The sequence below is a fragment of the Panulirus ornatus genome, chromosome 6 (genome assembly GCF_036320965.1).
Source record: "Panulirus ornatus isolate Po-2019 chromosome 6, ASM3632096v1, whole genome shotgun sequence".
Taxonomy (NCBI): domain Eukaryota; kingdom Metazoa; phylum Arthropoda; class Malacostraca; order Decapoda; family Palinuridae; genus Panulirus; species Panulirus ornatus.
In genome coordinates this window covers 21,206,958-21,229,043 of record NC_092229.1, presented here as the reverse complement: position 1 = coordinate 21,229,043, position 22,086 = coordinate 21,206,958, and the positions used below count along the sequence as shown (strand labels likewise).

The following is a 22,086-nucleotide window of genomic DNA, read 5'->3' as shown; positions in this document are numbered from 1 at the left end:
CGCTTCCATGGTTCCATCCGCTGACAGATCCACTCCCAGATATCTAAAACATATATATATATATATATATATATATATATATATATATATATATATATATATATATATATATATACATACATACTTATATACATACGTGTAGACATCTCCCGTGTGAAAAAGATAGCGACAACAACAGATGACTAAGCCTAAGAGGGAAAATTCCCCACTTGGTTCCTTTCTCTGTTCCTTCATTTGGAAAGTAATACAGGAAGAGAGGATTTCCAGCCACCAGCTCCTGCCCCCGTTTGTCGCCTTGTACGGCACATAGGGAATGATGGTTTGCGTGTGTGTTTGGTTATATCGGCTTTTAAAGCGGGTATACTGTGGGTGGATGTTTGGAATTCATATCAGATTCCCTCCACGCACATGTTAAGACTGTCTGATTGCGTATGTTGGCAGTAATGTTTACAAGGGAAATGAATTCAGGTACGTGCCTGTAATTTTCCTGGACTTTCGACGCCTAAATTTATTTCCAGATGAACAAGGTGGAGTCTGGTTAGGTTACTGGTCGTTGTTGTGTAGGTACTGATAAGATTCACGTAATGGGGAGTTTCCCTCAGGTTCAGGGAAGAGACAAATTGTGGCCAACGGGGTCACGTTAACCCTCATTTTCTGAGTCTTGCGGATTGGAGAACATGAACCAGTTATGATGACGATAGATGGCAGTATCTACCTGCCTGCCTGCCCTTCCTCTCAACACCCGTAGCACACTGTTCTTGTGTGAAATACTTGAGTTCTGATAATGGCAATACTTTTGTTTGTCGTATCGTAAGGTCATGGATATATGTATAAAACTGCTCAAGATTAGTGTGCACCACAACGGATAACTTCTGCCCAGGAGAGCTGACCGGTCGCATTGACGTAACGTACATTATTACTTGCTCAAACTTGGCTCGTGTAAAAAGAGAAGGCTAAAAGATAAAGTGAATTTATAAATTAGACGTCGAGACTTCGTAATGGAGGGACAGAGGTTATCACAGGACACTAATAAACTTAACCTCATGACTGAGGTTTTGGTATTTATGTTTATCTGATTAGTGAGTCTGTTGCTCCAAGTGATCTCGATTAACCTTTATGAAGAAACACAAGCGTCGTCGTGTACTGGGAAACTGGAGACGTGTCACAGGTCAGGTGATGTAACACAGTTGACCGTGGTGTCATGAGGAAGGTGACCCAGCTGGTCGACCCCACCGGTGACCCTGGTTATCACCGCCTGCCACCACTCCCCTGCTTTATGTAGCAGGTTTATTGTTACAACGGTGTCGGTGGAGGGAGGCTGGCTGTATTAGCTATATATTGCAGTTAGTCACTTGTTTGCCAAATGGCGTCCTAGCTACGTCTCTTCGTCCTGTATCTTCTGGCTGTTATATTTCTTTCTTGTGTCTCCCCTGATGATGTGATTATTACACGAAAGTGCACTTGGGAACTTGCTGTGTTCCATTTCCCTGTGGAATCGTAGGAATATACTTGATCACACGCTCAATTGTGGTCGTTCCCTGTATATATATATATATATATATATATATATATATATATATATATATATATATATATATATATATATATATATATATGAAATTGGCTAAGCTTGGTCTCAAAACAACACCAGTAAGTTACAACCAGTGTGAACATTCAAGAGCAGCAGCAACAGCTGGATGAACCACATCATCACAAAAGAGCGAGTGTGGACAGTCAGGGAGACCACAATAGACTCATGACTCTCACAGGAATACCAAGAACATAGAGACAGTTCTTATTACACCCTTAGTGACCCGTCATCCACAGCTGCATCCTGCAAAAGAAACTCGCTCGTCACGTAACATAAACGTCATGAACAGTGAAAAGTGATCAGCTGTGAGAACCCAGCGACAGTTAATGACTGGCAGTCATGGTAACGGACACCCTCACTCTTGTGCTGTTCCTCTCCTCCTCCTCCTCCTCCTCCTCCTCCTCCTCCTCCTCCTCTCAGCTGAAGCTTCACTGACACACTAGGTGGCCGGGGAGACTACCGTGACCCAGGAGCACGACGGAGTGACCCTTGCGTATGATGGTGTGGCCTTTGATCGGACTGAGCCTTCAGTGTCAGCTCAGAGGCCAGGCCATCATACCCTGAGCAACACACCTCGTCCTCAGCGGTGTTGCCGTCGCATTATACGGCTGTAATGTCGTACTCGAGTCTCACCGCCGAGTTCAAGGGTCGTGTAGTCGTGCTCAGGGGTCGTTCCTCCGCCGTGGTTAGACGTAGTACTGTCGTACTTGTGGGTTTGAAACGCTGCTGATGTCGGACCACAAGTGGCTGACTCACCCAGTCGGGCCGCCAGCCACCGTTGAGTCAAATGTATAACGTAGAGGAAATCTACATATATTTGGTCTCTGGTCAGATTGCGTTTATTATTGCCACGTAAATATAGCTGTATATAACGGAAATATATTAAGGTCAGAGATGATAAAGTGAGGTTGTTTATATGAATATTGATAGATTTATCATTCATTACACATGGCGGGAATAGATTTGTACTGCGACATTAAGGTCTGTTGATCCGTTATGGTTGCCAGTTACTCTTGTGTGTAAATATGTCATGGTGTTGTATACGAGTCTCTCTCTCTCTCTCTCTCTCTCTCTCTCTCTCTCTCTCTCTCTCTCTCTCTCTCTCTCTCTCTCTCTCTCTCTCTCAGCCCTTCGTTGTCTGTCAGGTTTCACTCCTTTCACCCAATTAGCTGTCTTTTCTTTGTCTCACCCACACGTGGGCTTTTTAGCTCTCTGTTCAGGAATGTACAGTTTCTCCGTCTGGTAGTTTCCATAACACGTACGCCACACACGAGGAGGTGGAAGGATGGAACGCAAGATGCTTTGAGCATCTGATCTGTGGAAGGCATAACCATCGTGAGGTCCAGCGGCGGGAGCGTGAGGGTTGTCGTCGACCTTGAGAAATCCGGCGGCCAGTAGCGGGACACAAGCATGGCTCTGTCTACCCGCGTCCACGTCTCGTGTGCTACTGTGCCAACACCACCACCACCACCCACCGCTCTCCTGCTGGCCCTGCCCATCACCGTGATCACTCTGCTGTGGAGGGAGAATGTTTCTGGAGCCCCCGCGATAAATTAATACTTTGTTTTTAGTCATCTCGATCTTGGAATAGGCCACCCGCTAGTCCATGTTGACGTGTTGGTATGGGCCACCCGCCAGTCCATGTTGACGTGTTGGTATGGGCCACCCGCCAGCCCATGTTGACGTGTTGGTATGGGCCACCCGCCAGTCCATGTTGACGTGTTGGTATCGGCCACCCGCCAGTCCATGTTGACGTGTTGGTATGGGCCACCCGCCAGTCCATGTTGACGTGTTGGTATGGGCCACCCGCCAGTCCATGTTGACGTGTTGGTATGGGCCACCCGCCAGTCCATGTTGACGTGTTGGTATCGGCCACCCGCCAGTCCATGTTGACGTGTTGGTATGGGCCACCCGCCAGTCCATGTTGACGTGTTGGTATGGGCCACCCACCAGTCCATGTCGATGACCTGTGCTAAGCTTTATGAATAGTGGTGGATGGGGGGAGGGAATGAGACAGTTCTGTGGTTGACAGCATAGTGTTGGGTCAGTAGTATGTGTGGCCGCGTCTGTTAGTCTCATTGCTGGCTGTTGCTGTCACTGCTCCTGCCTGACCTTACCCTACCGTCTGGCAACACTGCCTGACCAACACATGATGTCATGCCCTTTGTCTTCTGTCCCTCCCATCCAACCCCCTTCCTAATTACTCATAACAGAGAACTTGTTTTTCTTTTACCTTGGTGTTGAAGCAATTAGTGTTGATAGTATACGCCATTCTTGTCGTGTAATTGCTTCATTAACCGGTGTTAACGAAAGGCAGGGTAATGACCACGGAGGAGAAGGACGCCCGCGCCAGGAGGATGTTGGTAATAAGCCCCTCTTGCTCTCGTCCTGTCGTGCCCTCCCTCACTACATGGCTCTTCTCCTGACTTCCCTACTGTCTGTACTGTCCTTTTTTTTCATCCCCTTTTTCCTGCCTGCCTGCCAGCCTGCTGGGTCCACTCCCCTGTGCTCTGTAGCAGCTCACCGGCAACACCACAGCCGACAATGTGATGATTTATGTTGTGAAAACAGTTTAGCCAGCACCGAGCCCGCCCGTCTGTGACTCACTCCATGCTGATACCTCCCACTCTCTCTCTCTCTCTCTCTCTCTCTCTCTCTCTCTCTCTCTCTCTCTCTCTCTCTCTCTCTCTCTCTCTCTCCCGTTTTCTCAGTTCTCACTTCCCTCGTCAACATGCCGCCGTCTGTCACCCCCATCTCTGCACGCGTCAGAGTCCCCAGTAATGGATCATGAATCCGAGGCGTCTGTGGCCATTCCAGCAGCAGGAAATGGTGCCTGGAATGTTCATCACTTGGGCACCTGGATGACTGGCCGTCTGAAACGGTGGAGATTTTGCCGTCAGGTTTGGAATTTGGGAAGATATATTTGACCCATGACTAGGACGTCCCGTGTAACGTCTGTAACTTTGGGTTGTGCGATCGAACAGTGACGTACTTCCTGGCACGACGTTGAGAAACCATTGAATGTCGTATGTGGTGTTCGTCTGCAGGATAACTCTCTCCATCGGCACCCCCCCTGGCCTGTTCTGTGGCCAGGATAAGTTCATCTCAGTGACTGGCCTTGTGTGTGTGTGTGTGTGTGTGTGTGTGTGTGTGTGTGTGTTTATTTATAATATTTTACCTTTTCAGTGTGTTCCTAGGATGAATTTCTCCAACGCTCCATCATCAAGGTTTTTTCCAGCTGGGAGAGTCCTGGTGGGTAGGGTTACAACAGTGAAGGGTGATGGAATGTTCCGGACAATGGAGTCAGAATGTTGTAGAAGGTATAGAGTTGAGGCGTGGCTGGAAGCTCGTCTCTGTACCTTCTGCAATATTCTGACTGTATTGTTGAGAACGTTCCATCACTCTTCCGTGCTGGAACCCTTTACGACCAAGACTGGAATGCCTTGACATTGAAGCGCTGGGAGTTCTTCATCACTGGAACGCCCCGGGAAGGTAATATTACACACGAAAAAGAAAAGAAGAAAAAAGAAAGGCCAGTCATTGAGCTGTCAGCTCGGAGTTACTGGAGGAGGGAAAGAATTCAAATGAAAAAAAGAGGAAGGGAAGAAAAAAAGAGGGAATTGTGGGAATGAGGAGGAAGGGAGGTACAAGCCACAAGGGAATATTGTTAACAGGCGGAAGAGGAAAGATGAAGGAATTACATCAAAGTGAATCTGATTAAAGACTTTATCAAATGCGTGAAAAGAAGAGAATGGGTTGATGTAAATGTTGTAAGATGAACGATGAAAAGAAGATAATGGGTTGATGTAAATGTTGTAAGATGAACGATGAAAAGAAGAGAATGGGTTGATGTAAATGTTGTAAGATGAACGATGAAAAGAAGATAATGGGTTGATGTAAATGTTGTAAGATGAACGAATAAAGGAAGGAGGGAAAAGTTTCCAGAGAAGTTCGGTTAAGATGAGGAAAGGAAGGCGTGAGTTGTCCTGCCTGACGTGGAGAGCGGCCCAAGGCTGCCTCCTCCTCACGACTGCTGCTCTGCTTGTAGTAAATTATCTCATTATTCTCACGCTCCTTTTGCAACGACTCCATCTCGTCCTCAGCCACAGAAACCATTATCTCTCCCTCCTTTATTGACCACAAGTTTACATTTATCATCATTGTTCCTGCCTGGCGCTTATCTCTACAGCGTCCTTTATCTCTCTCCTCTACGGCTTCCCATGATCCGTTATCTCTGTACTTGGATTGTCTACCCTAGTGTACCTCTGGGCTCCAGTTGTCTCTCCCAGCACCATGATTCCCCTGATACCAGTCGTCTGGCCGGCTATGACCCCTCCTTGTGTCTGTCTCTGTCTTGGCTCCCTTAGTGTCTGTCTCGTGGTCTGTGTTCTCTCATAGATCCCTCATTGTCTGACCTCCCATGCTGTCGCTTCTCTCATTCTGTGTGTGTCTTGTCCCTCAGTGTTAGGATACGTCAGGGCAGGGTGTTCAGGTGCGGTGATGAGGGTACATCTGTCTCATTTGTACGTGCCTGTATGTATTCTTTCTGTCAGAATGTTTTTCATGGCAGTTTGTGTATTACGTGGAGAGGGCGCGCCATGTCTCTTAAACTTTCTCTGCTATCATACGATATTTTAATCGTTTGTATAATGTCACCATTTGCAGTTTCATCACTTATTCATTTCATCTGTTATTCTGATACTTTAAAGGTGCTTCTTTGACATCTTTCCTAACGAGTTTCCCGCTTTGTGTCGCGTTATGATCTTTAGTCACTTACTTAGTGTCTTGTTACAACTTCTGGTTACTGGCTTTGTTTTGTGTCATAACCTCTGGCTACTTGCTTAGTGTCTTGTTACAACTTCTGGTTACTGGCTTTGTTTTGTGTCATAACCTCTGGCTACTTGCTTAGTGTCTTATTACAACTTCTGGTTACTGGCTTTGTTTTGTGTTATAACCTCTGAGCACTCGCTTACTCACATCTAATGGTTACAAGCTTTGTTATAACGCCTGGTGCTTCTGTCTTTACACTTTACCGAGAGCTGTTGACCATCATCATTATCAGATTGGATTAGAGACTTGAAGGTCTTGGTGTAAAGTCAGCCGTTACTCGTATTTCTTCCATGGTGGGCCAATGTATGGCTTCTAGCCACTCACCATGACTAGGTTTCCTTCATTCTGCTGTCAGCTTTCTTTGCCTCCTCTGGATATTTTCTATTATTATTTCTTTGTGTTTCTTTAAATGCGATAAACAAACTGTAGAAACATACTCTCGTTTTGGCCTTCTATTTCCTTATTCATGTACGTAAATGCGATTCTTATATTTGCCAGCAGACTGTTTACAGTTCTCTTAAAGTGGGACTCTGGTGACAAGTTAGGTACGGTGTCGACTGCCGTCTCACACACATTTCTGCACCGTGTATATATATATATATATATATATATATATATATATATATATATATATATATATATATATATTTATATATATATATATATATATATATATATATATATATATATATATATATATATATATATATATATATATATATATATATATGTCCTGGAAACTGTTTGGGGAGATGAGAGAGTGGAGGTCAGCTGGGGAAGCAGGCAGACATGAATGGTGAGGAGCAGCGTTTCAAGACAGAAGGGGAGGTCGGGTTGAAGAGAAGGAAACTCGTGAGAAGTTAGAGGACGGTGGGAACTGTTGGGGATGAGGAGAGAGCGAAGAGGGAGGAGGTGGAAAGGAGACTCAGCGACTGTTGGGGAGTAGGTCGTCTGGTGAAATGGATGAGGAGGAAGTGGAAAAATGAGTCGGGTTGAGAGCTAAGAAAGGCACGTGACGAGGGGGAACCATAGTGGCCAGTAACATTGTGGCGTGGAGCAACTCGACCATGGCAGTGATGGGGAAGAGGAAAGCCACGATGATAGATAACATCCTACATCAAAGTTCGTAGATGATGGTAGCGTGTGTAACGTGCCCTTCAACATCGCTCAAGGTGACTGACGCGCCAACTCCGTCGGAAATATTCAAATGACTGCGTCTAGGTCCCCTCCAGCCTGCCTCACCAGGAGCAAACCTTGTCCATTCCTCTCTCATCCAGGATTGACACACACACACACACACACACACACACACACACACACACACACACACACACACACACACACACTTCCTCTCAGGAAAGAAATGCTTCTTGGAAATTTTGTGGTATAAGATCTGGCGCTATCGTTTATATTTACCATCGTTTTGGTAGTGAGTGGCTGGCCCGTGGACAACGCAGACATATGCTCTCTGTAAATCAAGTCTTTCATGCAGCCTGCCATGGTTGGTGTGTGTGTGTGTGTGTGTGTGTGTGTGTGCATGTTGTTCGCAGCTCTGATGCAACATCGCACTTACACCAACATGAGCTGCATTTGTGTACAGACTCGGTGCTACTGCGGACCGACGGATGTACTGTATGAATGTACCACTCACAGCTGTGCACTTCCTGGCTTACAGCTGTTGCTCACGTATTGGTCGAGTACACTGTAGTCATAGCTGTCGTATTTACAGGAACGCTTCTTCCTCTACACTGTCAGACTTCCCACCGCACACAGTAACAGCTCTTGTAACACATGATAAGACTTCTTACTGCACACAATGTTAGCTCTTGTTACTCACAGTAACAGCTCTTGCTGCACACAGTAAGAGTTCTAGTTACAAACATAATAGGTAGTAGATGCTGTAAAGGCTCGTGTTAACACACAGTAACAGCTCTTGCTGCACACAGTAAGAGCTCTTGCTATACTCAGTGAGAGCTCCTGATATACATAGTAAGAGCCTTTCCTGCATACACTAACAGCTCTTGCAACACTGTAAGAGCTCTAGCTACACACAGCTACACGTCTGGCATCACACTTATAACCCTTGATACATACTGCAGTAGCTCTTGCTGCACACAGTAAGAGTTCTTGCTACAGACAGTAAGAGCTCTTGATGCATACAGTCTGGATTCTTGTAACGCACAGTAAGAGCTCATGGTACTCACAGTAAAATCTCCACACACACACACACACACACACACACACACACACACACACATACACACACACACATACACACACACACACACACACACACACACACGTGGACACTTTTCTAGTACATACACATTTACAGAACATGTAAACTCATAATTTCTCGTTAAACTCTTAATATGTTGGTACGCACTTTCATCACGCATGACACTAGGGGTACGCACTCCTTTCTGGTGCATATATTACGTACACGACTGTGTTGCACCGTCACAACCTCCTTGTATATGAAGGCGATTGAGGGCAGAGTCAAAGGCCAGGCCATTATACCCAAGGGTCGTGCCGCCTTGCTCAGGGGTCGTGCCGTCCTGGTCAAAGGGTGTACCGTCGTGCTTAAGGGTCGTGCTGTCATGCTCAAGGGGTGTACCGTCGTGCTCAAGTGTTGTGCAGTCCTGTTCAAGGGGTGTACCGTCGTGCTCAGGGGTCACACCGTCCTGGTGAAGGGGTGTACTGTCGTGCTCAGGGGTCGTACCGTCCTGGTCAGGGGTCGTACCGTCTTAAAAGTCGTTATCAAGGGCGGTGCTGTCGGGCACAAGGGCGGTACGGTCGTGCTCAAGGGGTCATTCAGCACATGTGAGGGGTGAACACAACGTTACAGTAACATGGTGTTGAGTGTGTCTGTGAGGCAGCGGAAGATTAATGTCAGTCTTTGCCGGGAATTACTCTGTATCATATTACAACGGCCAGCTTTTCCACGTTCAGGAGGAGACGGTACAGTGGATTTCATAACTCACTCTCTCTCTGTCTCTATCTCTCTCTCTCTCTCTCTCTCTCTCTCTCTCTCTCTCTCTCTCTCTCTCTCTCTCTCTCTCTCTCTCTCTCTCTCTCTCTCTCTCTCTCATATTCATAGGGAACATACACCGCATAACCTTCAAACAGCGACAAAGTATAACAAATATATATATATATATATATATATATATATATATATATATATATATATATATATATATATATATATATATATATAGTTTAAGGTACTGGTGATACAGTGGGATGAAGACCTGGCAAGAAGAAAGCTAAATATTTGAACAGTTCCTCCCCGTCTAGCACATTGGGTTAGTCCCCCACCATCATCCCATCCTCCCTCCACCATTGGCCCCTCTGGTGGTGGCCGCCGCCACATCAGGGTAGACTACGGGAAACTGTGGCTCTCCGTTGACTGTGTGGTGTGGTGTGGTCGGGTACTGATGCGTCTGTGCACGGATGGATGGTGAGGGCCGCCGGGCGAGGTGACAATGCTCCACACATCATAGAATTATCTTCTCGATCACTGTACACGAGGCACAGACTCTCGCCTGACTGGAATTCAATTTTTCATCTGGAAATTTAGGCAACGGTGTCCGTTTTGCCTGGGCCAGGGGTGTTAGCGTATGTACCGTGTGGACACAGGTGCCGGTACGTGCCTCAGTGGGACACAGGTGCCGGTACGTGCCTCAGTGGAACGCAGGTCCCGGTACGTGCCTCAGTGGGACGCAGGTGCGGTTACGTGCCTCAGTGGGACACAGGTGCCGGTACGTGCCTCAGTGGGACACAGGTGCAGGTACGTGCCTCAGTGGGACACAGGTGCGGGTACGTGCTTCAGTGGGACACAGGTAACAGTACGTTCCTCGGTGGAAAACTGGTACCGGTACGTGCCTTAGTGGGACACAGGTACCGGCTGATACGTGCCTCAGTGGGACACAGGTGCCGTTATGTGCCTCGATAGAGCACGTGCCGGTACGTGCCTCAGTGGACGTGGGCGCCTCAGTGGGACTCACTTGTCTCAGTACTTTACGTCAGTGGGACACAGGTGCCGGCCGATACGTGCCTCAGTGGGACACTGGTGCCGTTATGTGCCTCGATAGAGCACGTGCCGGTACGTGCCTCAGAGGACGTGGGCGCCTCAGTGGGACTCACTTGTCTCAGTACTTTACGTCAGTGGGACACAGGTACCGGCCGATACGTGCCTCAGTGGGACACTGGTGCCGTTATGTGCCTCGATAGAGCACGTGCCGGTACGTGCCTCAGTGGACGTGGGCGCCTCAGTGGGACTCACTTGTTTCAGTACTTTACGTCAGTGGGACACAGGTGCCGGCCGACACGTGCCTCAGTAGGTCACTGGTGCCGGTTCGTGCCTGATTGGACACAGGTGCCGGTCCGTACCTCAGTGGGTCACTGGTGCCTGTACATGCCTCAGTGGGACACGGACCACTGTACATTATCAGTGGGACATACGTGTCTCACATGAGCACGGGGTCCACTGCCTAAGCCGCTAGTGGGTTTCCTCTGCTCGTGTCATTTTCATGTTTCAAGGATGAAATTTTTATGGCACGTGATGAGTTAGCGTGTATCGTTCCACGCCTGGCAACACTGTGCAGGGCTCAGCTTGGCAGGCGTCATGCGACTGAAATCAACCAAAATGGCGTTCAATATTTGTGTCAAAATCAGTCATATCGTTGCCTTGAACATTGATAGACAGGATCCTTGTTTTTTAATGGAATAATCACGACCGTTTTCACTTCAAATGAAGCCACACGCGTGAATATTTATGAAAATCAATATGATAGTGGCGACTTTGATATCTAGTGCAGTTCCCCCTGACGTCCGGGACTGCAGTATCTTACCCATTTTCTTTTAAACCACTGATGTGACGTCACGATTATCTCGCTTGGCGAATTTTGTTTCCCCGCAGTATAGTAGTGATGGTGACATGTTTGTCTGTATCCGATATGTTTTTCTCTTTCACCTTAGCTGCGTGAATCACCGAGGATTACATAAATGCAAGCATTATATCATTTCTTTCGATGAGGTCAAAAGGTTATTTTGCCGTATGAGAATATAATTGAATGAAGTCCTTAGTATAAACAGTTAATTTTGCAGTAATCAACCACTTTTCAAACCTTTCAATTTGTTTTTGCATTAAGAAATCTGGGTTTGATTGTTATGATTGGTTGGTTTAATTATACCCTGTGTTACTAGTCATGATTCATTCTCTGTGGTTAACTTTATATATTTCTGTGGCTTTGGCATAGTTGATTGGTGACGTTTGAAGTGAGACACATGATTGGTTGGTGATATACAAGACCTGTCATTGGCTGGTGAGGTCTTTAACCAGACTGGCTGGTGATATCTGGGATGGGGGAGTCATAGATTGGTCGATGGTGCAAGACCAACGACAATTGGTTGGTGACCGTATGTTAAGAAGTAACGATTGGCTTGCGATATCAGATGCAAGTGTTGATGATTGGCCGGTTTATATCGGGGTCGAGGGTGATGATTGGTTGGGCGGTGGAGTGGATGGTCGCGTTAGTCTGCTCAAGTGTGATATCTGGCATTTACACGTGAGCGCGCGCGACCCTCCAGCCACCCATGATGTACGTCGGTCTGATACAGCCGCCTGGTGGGCCCGCGGCCGGCCGGCCTCTCTCCACCCGACCAGCCTCCTCTACACCAGACGCCCGCAGGGCGCGGGGAAGGTGCACGCTTACACGGGGGTCCAGATCATGGCTACAAGGGACACGTCTCGAGTTCTCTTAGAGCCGGCCGGGTGGTGTGGAAGTTAGCCTGAGGGTTTGAGAGCGCGAGGCTGGTAGAGGGAAAGGATGGCGTGTGAGGGAAGAAGGTGCCACGGCCTCCCAGTCGTGTGGGTGAGGGAGGTGGGGTGGGGGAGGGGGCGCCACCGTAAGGGCTGCGTGGCTTCAAGGCTGACGAGGAGCGTCGCTAAGGCCAGGCCTGGTCAGGGTGGGCTGGTGGTGCCCACTCACTAAGACCCTTTGTGACCCCTGTCATCCTCACAGGGTGAGCATGGGGTAGACAATGAATTTGCCGGGGACTCCGGCACAAATCACTTAAATCACTCACCTGATGGACCATCCATATATTGTCGCACATATTCTTCATCATTAAGATGGCCCACTTGTGCCTGGGATCGACGTAAATTGTGATGGGGTCCGAACGTGTCTTAGAATGACGTAATCATCCATCCTTCACTCTGTGAGAAATGGAACGTAAAAAAGTGTGTTGGTGAAGGTGTTGGGAGAGGCAGTGCTACACTTGTGTCCAGCAAGTTGATGGTGCATGACCATAGGCGGGTGAGAGGCTGGCAGCACCTGGGCTATGACACCACGTGTGACCCAGTGAGGTCGCTTTCCCACCCTCCCACCAGCGCCCAATGTTGTACAGCGTGTGCATGACTAGCAGGACGGTACGACCCATGGATTACCGTCGTGTTCAAGGGTTGCACCGTCCTACTAAGCCCTTACAAGCACAATTTTTGCCAGATCTGAAGGTTCACCCACACACCAGTGTTGTAGGTTAGGTTTGTACACAACCTAACCTAACCTAACCTAACCTAACCTAACCTAACCTAAACTGGAAAATCGTTTGGAAGACGAATTCTCGGTCTGAGACAATAGACAATATCGAAACGAGCAGAGGGTGTGTGTGTGTGTGTGTGTGTGTGTGTGTGTGTGTGTGTGTGTGTGTGTGTTTACTCCACTTCTGATTTTTGTATTTCACTCCGTTATATATGATGGCAAGGATGTGTCCATGGTTCTTGTTATGTTCTCCAATATGATTTTTTGGTTTCATTATATAAATCCTATTGTTGATTTTATGCCAAGTATTTATTATTTCGAGATGTAAAGGTGTCACATGTATATAGCAAGTAGAGGATGTTGAACTCTAATGTCTTTGCTGAAGTATCTATCATTAACATAAAATTATATTACCGTATATATACTACTAACATTTATGTAAGGTTCTCCTGTCTATCTGTCTGTCTGTCATAATCAGTTTCATATTGTTTTTGAACTCCAGTTTGCTTCTGTATGTCCAGTGCTCGTCTGTGTGGTGATATACGGGAAACGTTGTTTTTAGTTGTACACGTCTTGTGTGTCTCACATACAATAATCTACTCTGCCTTTTTGAGCCAAGTCTCTCTCTCTCTCTCTCTCTCTCTCTCTCTCTCTCTCTCTCTCTCTCTCTCTCTCTCTCTCTCTCTCTCTCTCTCTCTCCCTCTCTCTCTCTCTCTCTCTCTCAAACGTCGACTGTATCTAAGACTTGCTCGGCTCCCAAGCTGCTTCGTGGCGTCCGGGAGGTACGAAACTTGTGGGTCTGTCACCTGGGTGACGCTCACGGTCTAGTGAACCCTCGAGAGCTAAAACTTGTGAAGCCTTGATTCACGGTATCCCCACGGCTCACTCCATCGTCTCGCGTAGCCTCGTAACTACTGGTGTTCAGAGAAGATTCTGAAAAAAAAAAAAATCATAGAATCAGAAGTCAGGAGGCAGGAGCGCGCTCCTTAGATTCACAGGAAGCCCCTGCCTGAGGAGGTCCCTGTGTCCCAGAAACTTCAGACTTGACACGAAGGTATTGACGCGGACCTCCAGCCTGCTCACAGATTTTCAGTCCAAGAGGAAATGATGAAACTCGTGTGCCGTAGTAGACATCCACGTCTCGCATCTAATAAATGAATCTGTTTATTTGGAAAGTCTGTAAGCTTCCTGAACCAACGTTAAAGCATCTAATACTATAAGTATCTGGCCACTAGGGTATTAACCAAGATCCTTAATGTTCTTCATAATCCTTTTGAGCTACCGCTCACAGGATGTGTATGGGTAGCACTGTAAATGATCAGCCAGTTGTGACAAGAATTACTGCAAATAGAGGGTGGGAGGAAGGGATTCCCAGTGACCCAGTGAGATTAGACCTGACAGGAAGGTTGTCATGCATAATTAGAGCATGTTGTCAACATTTCAGCCTTCCGGGTCCAACTGTTTGTCGTCCACAGTGAAAACAAATCTATCTTTACCGATGATGGACGGCACGGAAGGAGTGGAGGTGAGCGGCAGTGTCGTTGTAGCAGTCTGACCTGCTCTGTAGCATATGCCAGCACCGGTCTGTCTTCATTATATCAGAGCGCTCGTATATATACTTTATGGGTCCACTATGTTGTAAAGCCTTGTGTTTGATACGACCACTATAATATCATGAAGCCTTCGCCAACATTACTTACCTTTGTCTATCCGTCCTTTTAAATCCTTTGAGCACGACGGTACGACTTGGGGATATATAATGACTTAGCCTTTGACCTGACCCTTGAATCACCTATTTGGTCATTAGTTAAGGTCCTCCTCGCGTGTATGATAAACTGCGACCAGTAATATCTCATGGTTGTAAACCTCTCGCTATGTGATATTTATCACCACTTGTTCTGGGTTGTACAATATTGATGTCTTTCCATGTTGTATGAAATACATACTTGATTATTCATTTATGTACATAGTGTCCGCCTCTAGTGCATTAATGTTATATAATTTTGCCTTTATAGTTACCCAGGAAGGCACGAAGCTAATGGAACTCGCTAAAGAATTCTAAAGCTGAGAATACTGTCTCTCTAACTGGCGTAGACGGTAGAGTGAGTGTGTAAAGGTCATCTGTCTGGCCCGTTCTTCAGACAGTATAGTTAGGGACAGAGTAAAGGAATGACTATAGCAGGAGTTGATCTTGGTGGAAAGTGTTCAGTCAAGCTGGAAGCGATACCGTCAAGGTTTATGTACAGTGCTAAAGTCCAGATAAAACTTTCTCCCTCTCCCTTCCGCTTGGTGTAGACAGAGTAACTGGTGACGTACATAGATATTGTGTTTAGTATGAAGAAAACTATGAGAAAATGTTTGATGGTTATAAGATGCAAGTGGCCCTGGAGATTATTATGAAGAGTGTGGGCGGGCTTACTAGTGCACGGGTGTGAGATAGTGAGCATTAGCTCCAGGCTTCCATCGCTGCCATGTTGGGTTCCCTCCGCAGGAAGAAGAGAGCCAAGAAGGTAAAGTCGGCCACCCGTTGGTCATAATCTGATCTTGGGCATCAGTAGTCGTGTCTTACATATTATCTGTGATGGTCTATACTCGGGGGGTGGGTGGTAGCATTAAGGTCCACACAACGTCACATGACATAATCTAGGGTGCTGTATGACCCGCGTGTGGACTTCCACACAGGGTTTAGATATCCATTGGTAATATATTTGGTACCGCCCGTCCACCCCACGCTAGGTCGAAGTCAGACCAGTGTGGGCGTGGGCGGGCACAGGCGTAGGTGCTTGGGGAATTAGCAGTGTTCTTCTCTGTAGGAGGCGGTGAACGAGGCGTCTCCGGCGCGGTCATTCACTGACCCCGCTCGACAGATCTTTCACGAGCTACGCGCGGCTGCCACAGGGGGCGGCCTGAGAGGGGCCTCCTGCTCCTTACAAGGGTCCCCGCGCACTCCCCGCCGTCAGTCCCCTGGGGGCACAGCCCCACCTTCCCTCCAGGCCAGCCCCGTCACCAGCCGCCGTGAAGCTCCTCGTCAGGAACCCCCGGCCCGCGCCGTCAGGACTGGCAGCCCCGGCCTCACAGGACGGCCGCCCTCCGAAGAGTGCTCGGGGGCGTCGCCAGGGGGATCTCCGGCCCTGCGTAGCAGGTCGGGCGCTGGAGTGGGCGAGGGGCGGGCGGGTGCCTCCCGGGAGAGCCAGGGTGGTGGCCCTCCAGAGACGCGCCAGGTGCCGGTAAGCCGCCATGGGTGACGCTACAGGAAACGCAACGCAAACCCTCACGCCTGCACGACCTCCCTCACACCTTCACTTAATTACCGGCTGGGACGCTGCCTGGGCTGTGCTCCCGTCGCCACCAAACAGTTAGACTTGATAATTCTAAAATGATAGCAAGTGAGCGGAGACGTGCAGACCTGCAGGGTGGCGTGGCATCACGGTCGGGGAGAGGTGACTGGCTTTGCTCTGTAAGTGTTGGCTTGGGCTTGTGTCGCTCTAATACTGTGGTCCCTGGTAGGTCCTGCTGCCGCTGCTGCTAGGAATGCTTCATGGAAAATGCATGATCTCCAAAAGTAGTGTTTGCATGGGAATGCTTTGCTTACAGTAATCCTGTAGAATTTGAAATGTTATTTCATGTGCATTTGTTTTCAGACTTCAAAGGACGCAACCCAGACGCACGTACACCCGCACTTTACACACACACACACACACACACACACACACACACACACACACACACCAGTAAAACACGTGTACAGTCACACACGTTTTGGTACGAGGTAAGTATGTCTTCTAGTGTATCCTTTAAAGTTAGTATAGATTTTCACTCTTTTCATGTATTTCAGTGAGGTAAAGAAAGCATTGATGCGAAGGTAATGTAGAACAGTGTTAAGGTGAGGATGGTGTCTACCTTATGTGGCTGATGAGAGGTGTGGAGACGCTAGCCCACGGGAGGAGTGTTGTCGCTGACATCCGCCTGGTGGGGGACCAGTAACACTCTGAAGAAATGGAAACAAAGTCAGATGTGTTGAGATAATGTCATCCATTATCACTGCCAACTGAGCGTATATACCACACCACGGGGGACTTGTAATCATCTGTGGATCCAAGTCACCGTGTTGTGGAATGCGCCCAGGGCGACGCTCGACACATATATGCAGCAAGAAAGGTGAAAAGGTCGAGACCATTTAAAAGCAAAGAAAAGAATGGTAAGTAGCCTAGAGTTGAGGCATGGCATCTAGACTGCCCTAAGTTGTCATCTTCACACCAGCGACCAGATGGACAACCACAGCAGACACTCAGCTCCCCCACTGCACGTCCGGCACTGGTCGACCCAGAGTTAAACCCTTACCAAGCAAGGTTACCTCTGCGAGGGCATGGAGTAGGGTAGTCTCCCCGCGGACGTAGGAATCACTTGTCATGCCTAGTGACCAGATTCTGGACAACAGTGATCAAGAAAATAATGAAGGAATTATTGAAATTTAGAGAAATAAGAAGGAAATTGAAAAGCATAATGAAAATAGAATGTGCAAAGCCATAGATTGACACATTTCTGTTGAAGTGCTTTGTCAGAAAATGTGGTGATAGGAAGGTGAGCTTGTATGAATTCATCGATGTGTTTTGCGAGAAAGTCTAGTTGCCAGCCGGGTTGATATACCACGCCATGGGGACTTGTAAACAACGGCAAATCCAAGTCGCCATGGTGTGGAATACGTCCTGGGGGACACTCGACACGTATATACAAGCTTGCCTTCGTATCACCATGAAGGAATGTTCCTATTGCCTGTTGGTAAGCATCAACGTGAGAAGAGCAAGACCGTTCAAGAAAAAGAAAATGTAAGTAGCCTAGAGTCAGGGCAAGGCATTTAGACCACACGGAGCTGCCATCACCACGCCAGCCACCAGATGAGGAACCAGCTCTCCTCAGCTCGTCTGGCGCAGTCCTGAATTCCCAGATTTCAACCTTCACCAAGCAAGATAACCACTGGTAGGGCATAGAGCAGTGTAATCTCTCCTTCCTTGTCATACCTGATGAACAGATGGTGGACGACAGTGATCAAGAGAATGATGAAGTGATTATTGAAATTCAGAGAAATATGAGGGGGAATCCAAAGCACAATGAAAAGCTATATAAAGCCATCGAAGCTCAGCACAAAGCTGTGGAAGTGTTTTGTGCGAAAATGCAAATACCAAGTGATAGTGCTGATGCGCAGCTACAGGTCATAGAAACACATTTACTAGGAAGACAAGCTTGCGTTCATGTATCGATGTGTCTTGTGAGAAAGATCAGTTGCCAAGTGACGAGGTTGTCGTATACCTGCAGATGATAGAACACCTGGACATGGCGACGCAGGAAGGCAAGTGTGTTTTTGATACATTGATATACTTTACGATGAATTCTAGGAGCTAAATGAGAAAGTCACTGTCCGACCAATCCACGAACTGAACCCCAGCTGACCAACCAATCCAGAACCGTCAGCTCTTAAGCCAATCCAGAAAGAGAACCCTAGCTCATTGACCAACCCTCACCCCCCCTCAAGCTTACTAAGTAGCAAAAACATCTGATGCTTTAAAAAAGATGAGAAGATAAACAACATTTCTCTCACAATTAGAAAATGCAGTAAGATGCTATGTACCAAGCAGTGATGATGTTGGGGAAGCGAGTGAAACAAAAGTTGAAAAAAGTGCTTAAGAAAACAAACCCCAAACATCAGAATAGTAAGGGAACGGGAGAACTATTAAATATCTGGAATTTCTAGCAACAGAAGAAAACGTTGTGTTTGATTTGTGTAAAGAAATATACGAGAGACATGTCTTTATCAGGGACTCAAGACAACTAATAATGAGTAAGAGGAACATCGCTCGGCAGTATAATGACATCAGATACTCAGCTAGAACATTGTCTCTCTGAAAAGAATGGCAAAGAAATAGCAAAGAGTGCTATAGCATACTGCCAGACATAGAGATGATCTTACACGGTTCATGCAAGACAAGGAACATGATGAATGTGATGTGTCATGCACTGAAATTGAACTTGATGCAACCCTTACAAGGGGCAAGCGCAGTCCCCAACCCTTACAAGGGGCAAACGCAGTCCCCAACCCTTACTAGGGGCAAGCGCAGTCCCCAACCCTTACTAGGGGCAAGCGCAGTCCCCAACCCTTACTAGGGGCAAGCGCAGTCCCCAACCTTACTAGGGGCAAGCGCAGTCCCCAACCCTTACTAGGGGCAAGCGCAGTCCCCAATCCTTACTAGGGGCAAGAGTAGTCCCCCACCCTTACTAGGGGCAAGAGTAGTCCCCTGGGGAGAATGGCATCACATGACATTATTAGACTTCGCAAACGTCTATCTGGTAATCCATTATTAAAGTTGTATAATATGACTTGAGCCACGGGTCGTTTACCCGTCCTCATGGACCAACAGTCTGATTATACCAATACCAAAACATAATCAACCTAATGAATTTTGCCCCATTTCCCTGGCGAGTTACAGATATCAAACTTTTGAGAGGATGTTTGCTCAACACACCATTACACAGAATCAAAGTACATACGTTACCAAATGTTGGTAGTAACACACATGGCAAAAGTGTGCATAACTACATCACAACTTTCCTAACAGTACATGGGAACTGACGACACAGGCACACCACGTTGTCTGACCTAAAAGATGCTTTTACATTGCTACTAGAAGACAACTTATTTTGTACGAGTTAGCAAAGAATGGAAATAGGTGCTCGGCTCCTGCACAGGATACTCAGTTATCAATGTAACAGAAGGTCTGATACGGTGTTTCAAGGCTACGAGAGTGAAGTCATAGAAATCCTGCGTGGCATTCCTCAAGGTGGAGTACTTAGCTCCACATTCATCAAGGTGGAGTACTTAGCTCCACATTGTTCAGTGTACGAATCAGTGTGATACTGAAATTGATCTGAGAAAATCTCGGGAATATTAGTTTTGCTGATGATACTCTTCTACACACCAAAGCATAACGTGAAATACACACCGTTCTTAACCACAAACAAACAGCCTTCGAAAACGTTGGTTTTATCAGTTCTGTAAAAACTAAGGCGTTCAGTAAACTTGGTAATGGCAGGAGGGGACAAACTAAACTGAACTTGGTGTAAAACCCCTTGACAGTTTATCCTTTAAATACCGTGGTATCTGGACCGCATGTGCCGCACTTGCTGAACATCAACTAAAATGACCACATACAGAGACTCGGAGTGGACGTAGGATACACCTCTGATTATGATGCTTACATCCAATGAAATGATAGACTGGTACATTATCACGGAACAGCTTCAGTCCTACATGACAGACTGGTACATAGGTCTGGTACATTACCACGGAACAGCTTCAGTCCTACATGACAGACTGATACATAGGTCTGGTACATTACCACGGATCAGCGTCAGTCCTACATGACAGCAAAGGTACTAATAAACTTAAAAAAAAAAAGGAAAATGAAGCTTTAAGACTCTTCCTTGCTTGCCCGAAGACCTTTGATGTTCTTACCATGCGGAGAGAACTTAGTGTTGCCAGCAATGAAGACACATTACTTGAACTCCATCTTATGATTGGACTGAAACTTCTGCTTGATGATTCAGGTAGTGTTGTCTCTGAAGCTTTGTTAAACCATTTATGCCGCAATTAAATCTTAATGGATCCAAATAACAGCCAGTTATATAACAATGTTTGGTGTACATTAATTTATGTAATTAGGAAGCAGCAGCATAACCTGCCTCCCTGGCACATAACTCCCTTTCACGTCACTACACCTACTTATCCACCTGAGAAGCTAATTACTTATAATCTTCACCTTCAACACTTCGCCAAAACTAGCGCTCTTGAACCTACACAGAAACTCCAGACTGATCATACCATAGCCCAGTGCTGTCACTACTCTGTTACAGGGAGGGTAGTTAGTGCTGCCAGTGTGATCCGGCCCAATGGTAATAGACTAGAGGAAAATGCGAGTGTAAACACCTGGTCATCTACCCTGCAAAGTGAAATGTCCGTCTTTCTTATCGCTCCCGAGCTTGTAGACATCCGTCCCGCAGACAGTTGAATTATTCCCTATCTTCACTACTTGCCCTCAACATCGTGTGATCACGGTGGATTCTGAAGCCAGAGACAGATATTCCGACTTGTTGGTCAGGGGGTTCAGATCTACCTGTCATGGATTCCCGCCTCACATAGATCTCGGGGAGCATGACAAGATATGATGCTTTTTTTTGCCTAACTTGCACTTTGTAGAGAAACTGTTGAAAACAACATCGGTTGTTAATCAGAAGTGTCAACACTATAAGTAGGAAGGAGTTAAGAGACCCTGAACCAAATAGATGAGTCAAGATCAGCTCACATAGAAACATTTTCCGTCACAGTGACATACGTAATGTAGAACATGTATGTGGAGAAGGCGATAAGATAATAGATTACAAGATGTAGTTTCTAGACTATAGGCAGTGTCAGTCGAGAGGTGTACAAGTAGTGCCAGCCTGGAGGGTGTGGAGACAGTGTCAGCCGGGAGGTGTGGAGACAGTGTCAGCCTGGAAGGTGTGGAGACAGTGTCAGCCTGGAAGGTGTGGAGACAGTGTCAGCCGGGAGGTGTACAAGTAGTGTCAGCCTGGAGGGTGTGGAGACATTGTCAGCCGGGAGGTGTAGAGACAGTGTCAGCCTGGAAGGTGTGGAGACAGTGTCAGCCTGGAAGGTGTGGAGATAGTGTCAGCCAGGAGGTGTAGTGGTAGTGTCAGCCAGGTGGAATGAAGGCATTGTAATTGCCGATTTATAGTGTACGATGAGAGAACTTTGCACTCGTGTGGCTCCATCTTGTGAACACTATGCTTCTATCATACAGCATCATAGATTAATGTTTGTTCTCTGCATCATTAACGATGTCCCTCAGTCTACTCATTCCATGTATCCATCACTCATATATTATGAACCTACTTCTCTGCCTTTTTTTCTTATCTTTTCTAAATACGTGTTACGTCCTGTAGTTGCTCTCTTTTTACATCTCTCAATGAAGAGTTCCCTGTTCACTTCATTAATCTTTTTTAAAAACTCAAGGTTATGATCACGTCGTCTCTCACTCTTCCCTCTTTCAAGGTGGCAAATTCAAAGCC

At 46.9% G+C, this 22,086-nt stretch overlaps 1 protein-coding gene across 23 annotated transcripts in view; it reads left to right on the top strand.

The window, feature by feature from the left end:
• The window catches only part of by (focal adhesion protein tensin), a 1,595,780-nt gene that overhangs the window by 804,565 nt on the left and 769,129 nt on the right, over positions 1 to 22,086 (top strand). For 15 of the 23 annotated variants that reach the window (XM_071662731.1, XM_071662715.1, XM_071662719.1 and 12 more), the window contains one exon: positions 15,783 to 16,196. The exons of 4 other annotated variants lie outside the window; for them this stretch is intronic. In XM_071662731.1, coding sequence (XP_071518832.1) covers positions 15,783 to 16,196 — 414 coding nt within the window. Of the gene's footprint in view, positions 1 to 14,984; positions 15,480 to 15,782; positions 16,197 to 22,086 lie in introns of all 23 variants that reach the window. 4 more of the 23 variants (XM_071662725.1, XM_071662724.1, XM_071662726.1 and 1 more) reach the window with 2 other exon arrangements.